The sequence below is a fragment of the Halichoerus grypus genome, chromosome 12 (assembly GCF_964656455.1).
Source record: "Halichoerus grypus chromosome 12, mHalGry1.hap1.1, whole genome shotgun sequence".
NCBI classification, from domain to species: domain Eukaryota; kingdom Metazoa; phylum Chordata; class Mammalia; order Carnivora; family Phocidae; genus Halichoerus; species Halichoerus grypus.
The window spans coordinates 36,284,020-36,299,112 of NC_135723.1; the positions used below are offsets into that span (position 1 = coordinate 36,284,020).

The window sequence follows — 15,093 nt, forward strand, 5'->3', positions numbered from 1 at the left end:
GAACATATAGCTAGTTTTTGTGGTAGATCTTAAATGCATCTACTTACCGAGTCAGGTTTTAATGAACTTACTTAATGTAATAAAGAGAGATAAAGAAGAAAAAAATATAAGGTATATCAAGGGGTGCCTGGCTTGTTCAGTCAGTAGAGCATACAACTCTTGATCTTAGGGTTGTGGGTTTGAGCCCCACGTTGGGTGTAGAGATTACTTAAAAAAATAAAATCTTTAAAAAAAATAAGATATATCAAACCATAGTCAAATATAAGAAAAATAACTTTGGAGAGAGTATAACTTTAAGAATGCTTTACTATTGTTTTGTTTTTTTCCTTATTCCATGCCTTGTATCCTTTAGTTCCAAACCAAAGTATAAATATTTCTTAATAACATTTTTAAACTTTCTCAGTTAAACAGAATCTCAAGCACAGCACAAGACCACATGTTGTATTAAATACTTACTTTAGGAAACCTTGCTTGTGTTTCTTACTCTCATAATTTCCATAAACTATTTGCAACAGTAGACTTGCCAATGTTATCAGTTTAGCATCAGGAGCTGTATAAAAGCCCTTCAATAAATTATATCTGGCTTCATCAAAGAGAATAAGAATAGCTAGTGGGTCTTCAATCTTAAAAGAAAAAGTATAATTTGGTTATTGGGCTATAATTTCCTGTTACAAAAATACAACTTATCACTTTCTAATATGGAAAAGCAAAAGCTACATATCCTATATATAAATGAGCTGCTATTGATTTAGAGCAGAGGTTGACAAATTTTTCCTGTTCAGGGCCAGATAATAATATTTTAAGCTTTATGAGTCACAAAGTCTTTCTTACAATTACCCAACTCAGCTACTGTAGCACAAAAGCAGCCACAGACAATCTAGTAAGACACGGGTGTGGCTGTGTTCTAATAACACTTTTTATATACGGATACTCAAATTTAAATTTCATAAAATTTTCACGACATGAGATATTATCCTTTTGATTTTTTTCAACCATTAACAGCTTGTGGGATATATAAAAATAAACAGCAGGTCAAATATAGCATAGGCTATAGTTTGTTTATCTCTGATTTATAGTCTAATAAGAGATTATCATTGGTTTATAGATATGGATAACTTCTAGCACAATTTTACCTAAATTATATTTATATGCCTCAAACATTATTCTACATGTTTCACACAATATAGTAGTGAACCTCAAGGAAGATAAAAAGGAAGCAAGTTAATTCCTAGAAGGGCACACGTAGTTTTAAAAAACCTTATTTAAAAACTTTTTTTAAAATTTTATTTGGCTAAAAAAACTTGGCACTTTGAAATAACACTAAAGGAGAGCAGAAGATTTTTTTTCTAAGTTTCAAACTCTTTATAAAGTTTCATTTTATCCAATAAGATTAACAAAGATTGAAAAGCTAGCCTACAGAATATACTTCTGCTCCAACTGGAAACAGTTACAGAGTTTCTGAATGAATACTTAAAGTAGTTCCAGGGCGCCTGGGTGGCTCAATCAGTTAAGTGTCTGCTTTCAGCTCAGGTCGTGATCCTGGGGTTCTGGGATGGAGCCCGGAGTTGGGCTCCCTGCTCAGCGGGGAGTCTGCTTCTCTCTCTCCCCCTGCCCCTCCACCCAGCATGTGCTCTCTCTCTTGCTTGCACTCTCTCAAATAAATAAATAAAATCTTAAAAAAGTATTTCCAAATATAATTCAAAGTGATCTCAAATCCTTACGGTAAAAGTTAATTTTGTCTAACTAAAATAATCTTATAATGCTCTATATAATATGAAAAAAAACTGAAAGAGAATTTCATGGGGAAAAAAGATGAGAGGATTATTCTAGATTAAAAGAGACTAAAGAGATAACAATCAAATACAAAGTATGAACCTTGACTAGATCCTACATATGGGAGCTATATAAGATTTTTAAACAATTGGGGAAAATCTGAATATGGATCACATATTAGACATTATTATGTATTTTTTTTAATTTAATTGCTCCGGTTAGAACTTCACTACTATGTTAAATAGCAGTGCTGAAAGCTTGCCTCCTTGTCTTGTTCCTGATCTTAGGAGGAAAGCTCTCAACATTTCATTGAGTATGATGTTAGCTGTGAGTTTTTCATAAATGCCACTTACCATGTTGAGGAAGTTCCCATCTATTCCTAATTGTAAGAGTTTTATCATGAAAGGGTATTGGATTTTGTCAAATGCATTTTCTGTGTCAATTGAGATGATCAACTGTGTTTTTTTCTTTTTTTTTTTTTTTTTAAGATTTATTTATTAGCACGAGCACAAGTGGGGGGGGAGGGGCAGAGAAAGAAACAGACTCCCCACTGAGCAGGGAGCCTGACGGGGGTGGGGAGGTGGAAGGGTGCGGGCTCCATCTCAGGACCCTGAGATCATGACCTGAGCTGAAGGCAGCTGCTTAACTGACTGAGCCACCCAAGGCGCCCCTTCCTCTGTTCTATTTATGAAATTCTAACATTTTTTTATGAATAATCTAAATCTTTGTTTTTGGTAAATTTCATACAAATTTTTATGTAACTCCCAGTATATGTCACTGAAAGGATCATATCTATCTTTGGTTTGATAATATAAGAGGGACAATATGAGTGATCAGGTATAAAACAGTTACCAAGTTTGTACATGGTCAATGAACCTTTTATATACTAAAATTTCCTTAACTTTGTTTAATATTTCCTTGGATAAGAATCAGGAAATGCATTGCATGTTTTTTCTTTGCCAAAGTTATGAGCCCTTGGAACTTTTTTTTTTTCAATTTTAAAAAATTTTTAGACTATCATACTAGTTTAACTTGTAATATCCACCTTAAGTTTCTTTGTTGTCCATTCATCCTTCAGATAGCATTATCCCACCTCTCCTCTAAAATCTACAGTAATTCAAATTCAAATGTACTTGTCTGGAACAAATCTTTTTATCAAATGTAAATTCTATCCACATTTTTTACTATCTATATAATTCTCTGCTTGATTTGGAAACTTACTAACTATTGAGAATAACTTTTTATGTCCCTTTTGCAAATATAATCTTCTCCACTCAGAATGTATTTTGTTCTCCTCCCACACCAACCTATCTCTTTGCTCCTTTGAAATTTACACACTGATTAGCCCTTTATTAAGTTTATCTTTGATAGTATACTTCCTAACTATTCTAAAATTCTTTTTGGTATAATCTGTCTTCCATCTGGTTGTTAATTCTCTTTAGGATAGACTCTCTATTTCTTTTGTTTCTAAAACAATGGAGGTGGAAATAAAAAAAAAAACAACTAGGGGCTTTGTAAGTAGACTAACTCAAACTCTACCATTTACCCTAGGGATGTGAGGATTAAAAGAAAAACAAAAGTAAAACCTCCTCATATAGGAAGAGAACAATTTCTGTTTCTAGTGCCTACCACAGGAATTCAATAGATTCTGTGCATTTAAATGACTATAAATAAGGGGCGCCTGGGTGGCTCAGTCGTTAAGCGTCTGCCTTCGGCTCAGGTCATGATTCCAGGTCCTGGGATCGAGCCCCGCATCGGGCTCCCTGCTCCGCGGGAAGCCTGCTTCTCCCTCTCCCACTCCTCCTGCTTGTGTTCCCTCTCTCGCTGTGTCTCTCTCTTTGTCAAATAAATAAATAAAATCTTTAAAAAAAAAAAAAAAAAATGACTATAAATAAGATTTCCAAGCAAACCTTTTTTTCAACTTCCAAAGGAAGTCTCACATCTCTTCTTAGGAAAAGCTGTGGTGTTTCCCTTTGGGGATCCAAATTAGTCAATTCAGCAAGTATTTCTGGCCAGTCACGAACATGTTGCAAGGGTTTATGATAAGGCTTGAGTTGAAGGCCTGAAAAACATCTTTCCTTTTATAAATAATAATGTAAAAATAAGTTACATCAATACATAGAAAATTTGTATTGAACTATCTGTACTTAAGTGCTGAATACACACAACTTAAATGTCTAAATTTAAGTCACTGACTTTATAACCAATTATATCACAACCCAATTTTAGGTTAAGAGCTTTTGTTTTTAAGAGTATAAGAATTATGAGAATTCCTAAAACAAATAAAACATATCAAATGTATATAAGATCTTTAATTCCATTACAGTCTATTTAATTATGATCCAATCAGTAGGATCTGGTGTTTTAAAAAAAATACAATTGAACATTAAATAACCAATCACAATAACTTCAATGTATTTGCAATACTTTGCTTGAAAGATAAATCTATAGTGGCATCGGGTTGGTCTTAAAAAAAGAATTTGATGGAAAACTAATACAAAGAAAAAGGAACATTTACATTATTTCGGGTGAAATGAGCACTGACAATAAAGGCAAGTTGGATGAGCACTACATTTAGTGGCATTCAAATCAAATTCCATTGCCAGAGAAGAAACGTTTTCAAATACTTAAAAAATGCTTTGAATGAAGGGGGGATGAGGGGTCCCAAAGGCTTACCTGTTTCAACAGTTGGAACACTAGTAATTTATATAAAAGAGAAGATCATTGTAGCACTTCAAAATTTAAAGTCATTAAGAAACTGATGCTATACTTAAGTTTACCAATCCACTCTCACAAAGGAATAGGTTTACACAACAGAGTAACAATTTTCTTACTGAGGTTTTCTGAACAGATCCAAATAGTGAAGTATTGCTGTGTTTCTTGAGAGAGACGCATTCCTTCCATTATCTGCTGCACTGTGGTATTATTTCCATGCTTCAGTTCAACAGAACGGTATGATCCATCCATTCTGTATATTCGAACCTTTTCATACTAGGACGAAGAACAATAATAAATTATGCAACCTGGTTAGAAGTTATATATCCCAGCCTAACAAAATGCTTCAATTTCAACTTCATATGTTTTATTATAGATTTCAAACATGGAAAATAACAGAAAACTGCTTCGAGTATCTGTTGGCACGGTTTAAAAAAATTTTTATTTCCATTATGTTTTCCAATGTTTTCCTCTGGATGTTTCAGGTCAAATATAAGGCAAATGGCTCTTAAGAAATACTCAACTTCAAATTCTTCTGGGAGATGTTTTAAAGCTGTTACTGAACTAAGTAGGTATCATATGGGACATAAGAGACTTGGTTACCGAGTCTAGTGTTAGTCAGGTATCTCATGAGTCTAGTGGGCCACAAATAATACTGTAGAAATGTGTACTAGAAATAATTTTTCCTAAGAGGAATCTGTGATGGAAGACTGCCTGTGAAAGTTATAGAACAATGGACCCTGAGCCAGTTTCTTTCCTCTTGTTCAGAACATCTCAGAAAGTAGTAATATTCTCAATATGTTTTATTAAAAATCCCTATCACCTATTTTGCCCATCCCTCACCCATCCCTCCTCTCTAGCAATCAACACTTTGTTCTCTATATTTAGGAGTCTGGTTTTTTTTGTGTTTGGTTTTTTAGATTCCACATACAAGTGAAATCATATGGCATTTGTCTTTCTGTCTGACTTATTTCACTTAGCATAATAAATACCCTCTAGGTCCATCCATGTTGTTGCAAATAACAAGATTTCATTCTTTTTTTATGGCTGAGTAATATTCCATTGTCTATATATACCACCTCTTCTTTATCCGTTCATCTATTGATGTACACTTAGGTTGCTTCCATATCTTGGCTACTGTAAATAATATTGCAATAAACATAGAAATGCACGTATCTTTTCACACTTGATCTTAGCCAAAAGGCTGAGGAGCAATTGCATGTATCTTTTCAAATTAGTGTTTTCATTTTCTTTGTGTAAATACCCAGTAGTGGAATTACCAGATCGTATGGTACCTCTATTTTTAATTTTTGGGGGAACCTCCATACTGTTTTCCACAGTGGTTGCACCAATCTACATTCCCACCAATAGCAAGGGCTCCACTTTCTCCAGCACTTGTTATTTTTTACCTTTTTGAAACTAGCCATTCTGTCTGGTGTGAGGTAATATCTCATTGTCATTTTTCAATGTACTCTCAATACATTTTATTGCCCAAACAACTTCCAGCTCAGTTCATTTTGGATGGACGTACTAATTCCTCTTATCTTGTTCATTTAGAATATAAAAATTATGCCAGGAATAATAATGTGTTCTATACAATTAGAAAATAAATTGTAATCAAGTATAATATAAGGGTGCCTGTACTGCTTTCCTTAACTTTGTCTTGTGCTCATGGAATAGTATTTTGACAAAATCTGTTGAGTGTGTGGTGAGTGTATATGTTAATATTCCTTAAAGGCAGAGATCACATATTTATTCTTTATCACCTGTCACTTTCAGCATTTCAAGGTGTTAAATTCACAGAAATACTCCATAAATACTTATTGCCTAATTGATGGAAATGTGTGGAAAGGCTCAGAGATTATATCTGTTGATATCAAGTTTTAATACTTTGTCTGGTATAAATCCTTTTATCTGATTTGCAAGTTTTCATACAGTTTTTAAATTGATGACAGTTTTCTTGTCACTGTAACTTTTAGGTGAACTGAGTTTTTTCTAATTATTAATTCTTCTCTATCTTAATGTTACTGCTTATTATTTCAGTATCAAGTATTACAATTATACTAGAAATTAGGTTAATATTAAATGTTTTAAGGATTTATTTACTTATGCAATTTTTATTTTGGTATGCAAGAATAAATGTCTGAATGTTAGGGATGATAACAAATTTAATACTTAAGAGATCTAACCATGAGGTTTTCTAAAAGCAGTAAAGAAACCATCCATCCATTCCTCTTGCCACAAATACTCAAATTACTTATCAATTTAAATAGTTGGGTTAGTTTTATTCCTGAAGGTAATTCTTACTGGTTTGTTAATGGCTTCCTTCAATAGCTTTGCAGCTTCTTCCCAGTTATTTTGTTTGTTTTCTTCACAAATATTTAAAGGGGATCTTCCTTGTTGATCTGTTATGTGCTAGAAATTTTGGAAAAAAATATGAAGAAAAAAAGCATTACAAATATATGGCATTATAAGTGAAAATGTCATTCAATCAAAATTTCATAAAAAATAGACTTTTGTCAAGTATTAAATATTAACCATACTTAGCATATACTATACTTAAACATTACTTGATAAAGATGAAAGACTGAAAGCACTAATAAATGTGATTATTTTTTAAAAGTTCTGATTATAAGATCCAACAAAGGTTTTGTTTAAAATTATTTAAATGATTATGTCCCCCTTTAAAAATATTTATTAATACAAATTCTGGAAAAATGCATAGAAAATCCTTTTCCTTCTTAAGGATTTTTTTTGAGGAAATACAGTATAACACAAAAAGAGGTTAAATTTTATGTATATGCAGGAGATGGATGATAGTGATGATTGCACAACAATGTGAATGTATTTAATGCCACTGAACTGTACATCTAAAAATGGTTAAAATGGTAAATTTTATGTGAGGTACATTTTATCACAATAAAAACAATTATAAAAGCAAATTTATACATAAATATTACTCATACTATATAGATGGTAAAATTTATTTTTTAGTTGACTTCTCAAGTATACAATTGAACATTTTAATGTCATTACTTGTTATTCATTGAACATTAAAAAAAAAAAACCTGGAAAATAACTTACTCTGTCAACTTCTGGATGGTTTAGGAGAATCTGTACTATTTCAGCATGTCCTCCTCCAGCAGCAAAATGAAGAGGAGAACTAAGCTGTCCATTTAAAAGATTTGGATTGCACTTTCCTTTTTCTAACAAAATGCGAGTGGCCTCAACTTTTCCATACCTATAAAAAAAAAGATAAAACTTACCCAAAAAAGTCATACGAAATGTTTTAGAAATTCAAATTTTAGATGATTATCTCAAAGAAATCTAAGATTTTTTTTTTTTTTAGTAAGACATTGACATAAATGTTTTCAGTGCCTAGGGATTTCTTATGAATTCTTCTGATTCAGTTCAACTGTTTCTGTTTCTCATCAAGTGGGAGGAAATATAACTTCAAATACAAGATAGAGCAGATGACAAAGAACTCCCCCCATGCAAAGTACAAAAATTATGAATTAGGGAGATAAAATTTTTAGTCAAAAATAGGTTCAGAATCAGAAACTTCATAATGCTTTCACTTAGGCCTGATTGTGATTTGCAAAAGAGGCCCAAAGATAGAATTGGATATGTAGCTGCTGTGTTGGGCAGCTACATATCCAAAGATTTTTGTGTCTCCCACACTGCAATATTTAAATACTTAAATATTAAATATTAAACATTTAAACCATAAGATACATAAGACCATAAGATACATTAATAAATCTTAAATATTAAAATTTAAATATTAAATATTTAAACCATAAGATACATGGTTTCTGCTCTAATAAAGGCTTACAATGTAATAAGAGAGGTAAAACAAAAACATGGGATAAGTTACATTATGCTGTAAAATTTAAGTAACAGTTTAGGATAGCAATCAACATAATAGGCGCTATATATTTGTCAAGTCAAAATAGTATATAACTAATGCTTTTAAAAATGTCAGAAAAGATAGGACTTTAGTCTATGACTCCCTGAATTGATAGAACAATTTGAAGTGGATTTTAAGTAGGAAGGAACCAAAGAGATGAAGAGAGGTAAAAATATTTTAGGTAGGGGGGAAAGGACTAAGCAAAGCAAGAACCCAGGAGAGTACAAAGCATGTGTCGGACATAGTTGAGTCCACCATTTCATCAGAGCCAAAGACTTATATAAGGCTGCAATCTGAAGCAATGGTGGAAAAGTAATTCACTGTTTGTAAATAAATGGGTGGGAGGGGGGAAAAGGGATAGGAAATTTGCTTTCAGATATGGTACATTTGAGGGGAAAATAATACATCTTTAGAAGTTATCTGATTTGCCATCAACTTTCCTTTCTTCCCCTCTATATACCCTTATACCCTGAACCTGCCACTTGTATGCTACCGTTTCCGATTCATTTGACTTTTTGCTCATGTTCTTTGCTGTTCCTGAGATGTCCTTTTCTCCCTATCTCATTTTGTTTAGGTTAAATTCTGTTATTTCTCTGCAACAGTTTAAAATCTACCTCTTCTATAGTTCCACTACATGTAGCATGTTTTTTGCTTCTTTTATGGGACTTCTTTTATCTACTTTCACCCTTATTTATATACATCTCTTCTCTAATTGCCTGGAAATTCCTTGAGGGTAGATACACTGTCTCTGCATTCTCTAAACTGCCTTATAGACAAAAAGAGAGTGACTAAACTGTTCAGTAGGTATTTGAAAATGCAAGCTTAGTACTCAGGAGGAAGGCAAAGGCTTGGAGTATCTATCTGAAATAAGCAAATTCATCTAACTGAAAAGAATTACTGTTAAGGCTGGGAGAATTTAGGACACCTGGGTGGCTTAGTCTGTTAAGTGTCTGCCTTCAGCTCAGGTCATGATCCCAGAGTCCTGGGATCGAGTCCCGCATCAGGCTCCCTACTCAGCAGGGAGTCTGCTTCTCCCTCTGTCTGCCGTTCCCCTGCTTATGCTCTCCCTCTCTTTCTCTCTCTCTCTCAAATAAATAAATAAAATCTTTAAAAAAAAAAAAAAGGGGGGTTGCCGGGGTGGCTCAGTCGGTAAGCATCTGCCTTAGGCTCAGGTCCTGATCCCAGTGTCCTGGGATTGAGCCCTGCATCAGGCTCCCTGCTCAGTGGGGAGCCTGCTTTTCCCCCTCCCTGTCCCTCTACTCCTCCCCCTGCTTGTGCTCTCTCTCACTCTCAAATAAATAAAATCCTTTTTTTTTTTTAATTTATTTATTTGACAGAGAGAGACACAGCGAGAGAGTGAACACAAGCAGGGGGGAGTGGGAGGGGGAGAAGCATCTGAGCTGAAGGCAGACGCTCAACGACTGAGCCACCCAGGTGCCCCTCAAATAAATAAAATCTTAAAAAAAAAAAAAAAGCCTGGGAGAATATGAAAAATGAAAAATGAGTATCTTAGAACGATGAAATGCATCTTGAAAAACAATCTTTCAGGACAGGAAAAGATACTTCTAAGCAATTCAAGTAATAAAAATAATATAAATGTACATTTTGTATGATGCTTTTAAGTTTTCAACATACTTTCTTATATAATTACTTAATATAATCTTCAAAACAACCTATAAGGCATGCAGAAGTATTTTTATGACACAGTTAAGAAAAATGAAGCTTGAACCAGGTAAGTAACTTGCTGAAGGTCCCATGGTTACTGACTAGTGTTAGAATCCAGGTTTCTCAATCTTAGTATAGCAGTTTCCATACCATACCACATGCTTAGGTCACAGAATGGAAGCCAATATTTCAATAATGATCATGTAACAGTAATATCTTGCATTCGTACTGACCTTCATTATAGCTCCATTATGCCCCTTCAACTCCAATTTGTTCTTAGAATGAAGGGGTTGGTCAACAGTATTAAATGCTGTAGAGCGGGGAAAGAGATTAAAAACTCAGAAAAGTTTAAGAAGGTTCATGAAGAGTGGAAAAGAGACAACAGTGAGTGTGGCCCACTCACCTTTGAAGTCTGGCTGTGAAAGGAAGGAAAGAAACAGGACAGTGGCAGAAGAGGGAGCAGGGTCAAATTAATGTTCTTTTCAAGAGGAAGAGAACCATGTATGTTTGAAGGCAAGAGAAAAGAAAGTGCAGAGAGTGAATTTATGGTAAACAAGGATTTCTACTTGCATACCCCATGATACAGGAGAGAGATGAGAACAAAAACGACAGAGAAGAAGGACATTTCCGATGGCTTCAATTTTCTTTGAAAATAGGAGGTAAAACTATCTGACGAGAGTAGAGAAAGGAAGTAGTGGGAATTTAAGTGCTTAAGAGGAGAAAGGTTCAGAATAGCTCATAGGGGAGGACTAAAAGGCTGACAGGATGAATGAGACAAAGAGGATAGACAGCTAAGCTACAGTGAAGATGGGATAATTTGAAGGGAGTCAAATCATCATAGCTCTAAAACACTCTCTAGCAATAACATGAAGCCTAAAAGTAGGATCAGAGAGCGAAGACACTGATTTGAGAAAGGTCAGAGAATATGTGATGTCAGTGAAACATTTACTGAGTGGCTGATTAAGTTGCCCATATGGGGAGAAAGCCAACTTAAATAGTTTTGGAAAATGGTGATTCTAGTAAAGAATGGTTTTCAGGTACGTGGCCACCAATATGAGAATTTTAAAAGTTTGCAGCAATCTTAGGGGTTGTCCTCAAAAAGTGATCTGGGAAGCCCTAAGAATCCCTGAAATCTTTTCAGGGTATTCTCTAGATGAAATATATTTTCATAAGAATATTAAGATGTTGGGCGCCTGGGTGGCTCAGTTGGTTAAGCGACTGCCTTCGGCTCAGGTCATGATCCTGGAGTCCTGGGATCGAGTCCCGCATCGGGCTCCTGGCTCAGCGGGGAGCCTGCTTCTCCCTCTGACCCTATCCCCTCTCATGCTGTTTCTCTCTCTCTTGCTCTCAAATAAATAAATAAAATCTTAAAAAAAAAAAAAAAAAAAAAAAAGAATATTAAGATGTTAATTATCCTTTAAACTCTTTTTTGATCGTAAGTGTACAGTGGGGTTTTCTAGAAGCCATGTGCCATATAATATTGCAGCAAATTAAACGCAGAATCAGATGTGAGAATCCAGCTATCTTCTATTAAGCTAGAGAATAAAGAGATTTGCAAGAATGTAAAATAATACTATTCTTCTAGTTAATTTTTTTTATTTTGGAAAATATGGTATTTTTCATAAAATTGTTTATGTTAATATGTTTATTGTTATTTTTAAATGAATTAATACTTAAAATATTTTTTGGGTATAACTTCTAATATGTTAAATGACATTAGATATAATTTACATAAACAAAACTCTTTGGGATCCTGTAACTTTTAAGAATGAAAGGCGGTCCTGACACCAAAAAGTTGGAGAACCACCAATCTAATAAAACCCTCACTTTAAAGATGAGAAAACAGACCAAGAGGGGTAAAACATCTTGTCTAAACTTATAGATAGTCTCTAATCTCAGTCTCTTAATGAGATGGCCTACTATTCCCCTCCTTGATCCTTATACCAATTAGTGAATAAAAGTACATTTCCAAGATAAAGTAATTTAAGTTCTTACTAAATGGTTAAATCAGTCTTCATTCAAATTCACATTAATCAAATGATCTGATTAAAAGTATTGCAACGTGACCCATATTACTCCTGGTACATTAAACTTAGTTATTTCCAACTGACAAAATTAATTTTATCAAAGGATAAAACTCTTTTCCTTGGTATACTGTAGTAGTAAGATTTTCTAATTAAAAATACTATGGATTATGAATTTCAGATTTAGACATCAAAATCTTTAAATTTTTACAATACCTTAAAATAATAATAACAGCCAACATTTATTGAGTGCTTATTATGTGCTAGGTATCCTCAAAGCACTTATTTGCATTTTCCCCTTTAATCTTAAGAAATGTACTATTATTAAGTCCATCTCATAGATGAAGACAGGTCCTTAGAGACATTAAATAACTTGCCAAAGGTCATACTTTTAGGAAATGAGAGTTATTAGGACTGAAACCTAAGGACATTTCAAAGAACATTAAATACCATACTTCTGTTTTTATGTAATATGTACTTAAAAATACTACCATTTTTTTTTTTTTTTAAGATTTTATTTATTTATTTGACAGAGAGAGACACAGCGAGAGAGGGAACACAAGCAGGGGGAATGGGAGAGGGAGAAGCAGGCTTCCCACAGAGCAGGGAGCCCGATGCGGGGCTCGATCCCAGCACCCTGGGATCATGACCTGAGCCGAAGGCAGACGCTTAATGACTGAGCCACCCAGGCGCCCCAAAATACTACCATTCTTAAAATATAAATATTACCATTCTTTTATTAGAAAATAACCAATGCCACAAAAAAAGGGACAGTATTAACCAAATACAAATTTGGGATTCCTAAACTAAAATTCTCTGCCTCTGTCTTCCCAATTCCACAGTTTACTTTTTGTTTAGCTCCAGGTAAGATATGTGATTTCTTTCAGTACTGCTGCTACCAATATTTACTAGTAATCTAAGAAACAACTATAAGTTCAGTTTAAAAAGATTTAGGGTAACTCCAAATATGAGAAGAAAATTCCATGTTAACAGGAAAACAACTAAGAACACACATACAGAATAAAGGAGCCTATTTTTAAGGAAACAGGAAAAAATTAAGAGCATATTTCTTGAATAAAGGAGCCTATTTTTAGGGAAACAGCATATTTTTAAGGGAGAAAAGATGGATATTAAAAGCAACTATATTTAGCTACAGGATCACAAATTTTGGAATCAGTGAAATTAAAAGAATTTTGAGCTGAAAAGAACTCTAGCAATGATCTAATTAATGCCTTTACATATGGATAGATAGATAGAGAAGTGAAGTATCTTGCTAAATGTTGCTCAGCTAAGAAGTAGCAGACATTTAACAAGCAGTGAATAATGTAGGCACTTTTTAAACTAGCCAAGGAAGATCACTTTAAACAATAAGTCAAAAGCAACTTTTGCATAAGAAATAATGGTAAATAACTTCATTACATCCCTTCTAGAGGATAAACTATAGCTGACAGTTAACTACTGCTATGAACACAAATATAAGAACTCAGATCAGCTGAGGGGAAGAGTTACTATCATGTGGGAAGAGTAGGAGGGCAAGAGCTACGATGGGCAACTAGTGGAAACAGCTAACCCCAATCTTGTGAGCTAATCCCTCTCATCTTAAAAAAGAAAGAAAGAAAGAATGGCATTCATTCTAATGAAGGATTTTGGGAGTTTCTTGATACCACAGCTTCCCCAAGAACTAAATGAATATTTTTCTAACATGATCAATGTCAAATCATAAGTAGTTACATCGTATAAATTTTATAGTCAGGGTAAACAAACTTAATATAACTCCAATACAAAACAATAGAAATTACAAGGGTGAATGAGGGACCTAGTGCTGTATAATGATACTTTTCCCATGGGGCAGACCTTGTAATTCTGAACAGTGGTACATATAAACAGTAATCAAAGATCTAAATAGAAAGCCCGTAAGGCAAAATGTGGTAGAGAAAAGGTGGCTGGAATGACAACAGTTCTGAAAAGAAGCACTAACATTTATAACTAAGGATTCATTCCTTCTAAGGAAAAAAAAAAGTAATCCATTTACCAGCATGCATAATGAATGGGCGCCCAGTGGTCACTATCTAATTGGTTGACAGAAAATCTTTCATTGAGAAGACGGTTTAGTAATTCTGAATCTCCTTCACAGGCACTTCGATGGAGAGGAAAGTCATCTACCCACTGTCGTTCCCTAATCATTAAAAACAGATAATTTTTTTTTTTTAAAAAGCACTGTTGAAATTCAAATTGTTTCAAAATAAACATGACATATCTATGAAACCCATGTATCACTTAGCAGCTGCAAACTAAATCTTTTATGCAGTGGTTACATTGCGTACTAACTACATATATCATTTTAAACAATATTTTAACATTATAAGTTTTAAAACAATGTGGAGTAAAACCAAAACAGTACTTGTCTTCTGTGACACTGCTCATACTTCTCTGCCATTTTTCCTGTTTGGGAATTTGGATTTTTGAGTAGTCTGGAGCTCCTAGACCAAAGTATGGATTTATTACCACTTTATCTACCTAAAAAGGGAAAATAGAAAAAACAAAAACAAAATCCCCTTAAGAGCTTTAGATACTTGACTTTAATTGATAAAACAAACTAAATAAATACAACTAACTAGATGTCATCTTAACATTTACAATTAGTAATAGGTATATTTACTTTAGAAAAAAATTATATTTCAGATAAAATGTCTTTGAAATCAGAGCCAAAATTCATTCAACTCTTACCCGGTTTGTATATTGAAGATCTGATCCAAACAAAGGGTTGTAAATACAAGTATCTGCCTTCTCTAGGGCTAACATTTTACTCTTTATTTCTAGTGCACTGTAGCCCATATGTAGTGAGTTTTCTGTCTGACCTGATTCAGTTGCATATGCAGGGTTTATGACATTAGTTTTTATCCGCTCAAGAGGAGAAGGTCGGAATAAAGCTGGAATAAAGTGAGATTGTGCATGACGTTCATCTAACCACCTGGAAAAATAGAAAGAAGAGGTCACAGAAATATT

General features: G+C 33.8%; 1 protein-coding gene and 1 long non-coding RNA gene across 8 annotated transcripts in view; one reads left to right on the top strand and one right to left on the bottom strand.

The window, feature by feature from the left end:
- The window catches only part of LOC118549096 (uncharacterized), an 87,124-nt gene that overhangs the window by 66,404 nt on the left and 5,627 nt on the right, over window positions 1-15,093 (top strand). The gene's annotated exons all lie outside the window — the stretch shown is intronic.
- The window catches only part of KRIT1 (KRIT1 ankyrin repeat containing), a 35,053-nt gene that overhangs the window by 6,723 nt on the left and 13,237 nt on the right, over window positions 1-15,093 (bottom strand). For 6 of the 7 annotated variants that reach the window (XM_078059255.1, XM_078059256.1, XM_078059253.1 and 3 more), the window contains 8 exons: window positions 14,815-15,058; window positions 14,489-14,604; window positions 14,120-14,263; window positions 7,573-7,729; window positions 6,796-6,903; window positions 4,608-4,764; window positions 3,684-3,835; window positions 457-623 (listed from right to left, as the gene is read on the bottom strand). In XM_078059255.1, coding sequence (XP_077915381.1) covers window positions 457-623; window positions 3,684-3,835; window positions 4,608-4,764; window positions 6,796-6,903; window positions 7,573-7,729; window positions 14,120-14,263; window positions 14,489-14,604; window positions 14,815-15,058 — 1,245 coding nt within the window. The remainder of the gene's footprint in view (window positions 1-456; window positions 624-3,683; window positions 3,836-4,607; window positions 4,765-6,795; window positions 6,904-7,572; window positions 7,730-14,119; window positions 14,264-14,488; window positions 14,605-14,814; window positions 15,059-15,093) is intronic. The other variant, XM_078059257.1, reaches the window with a different exon arrangement.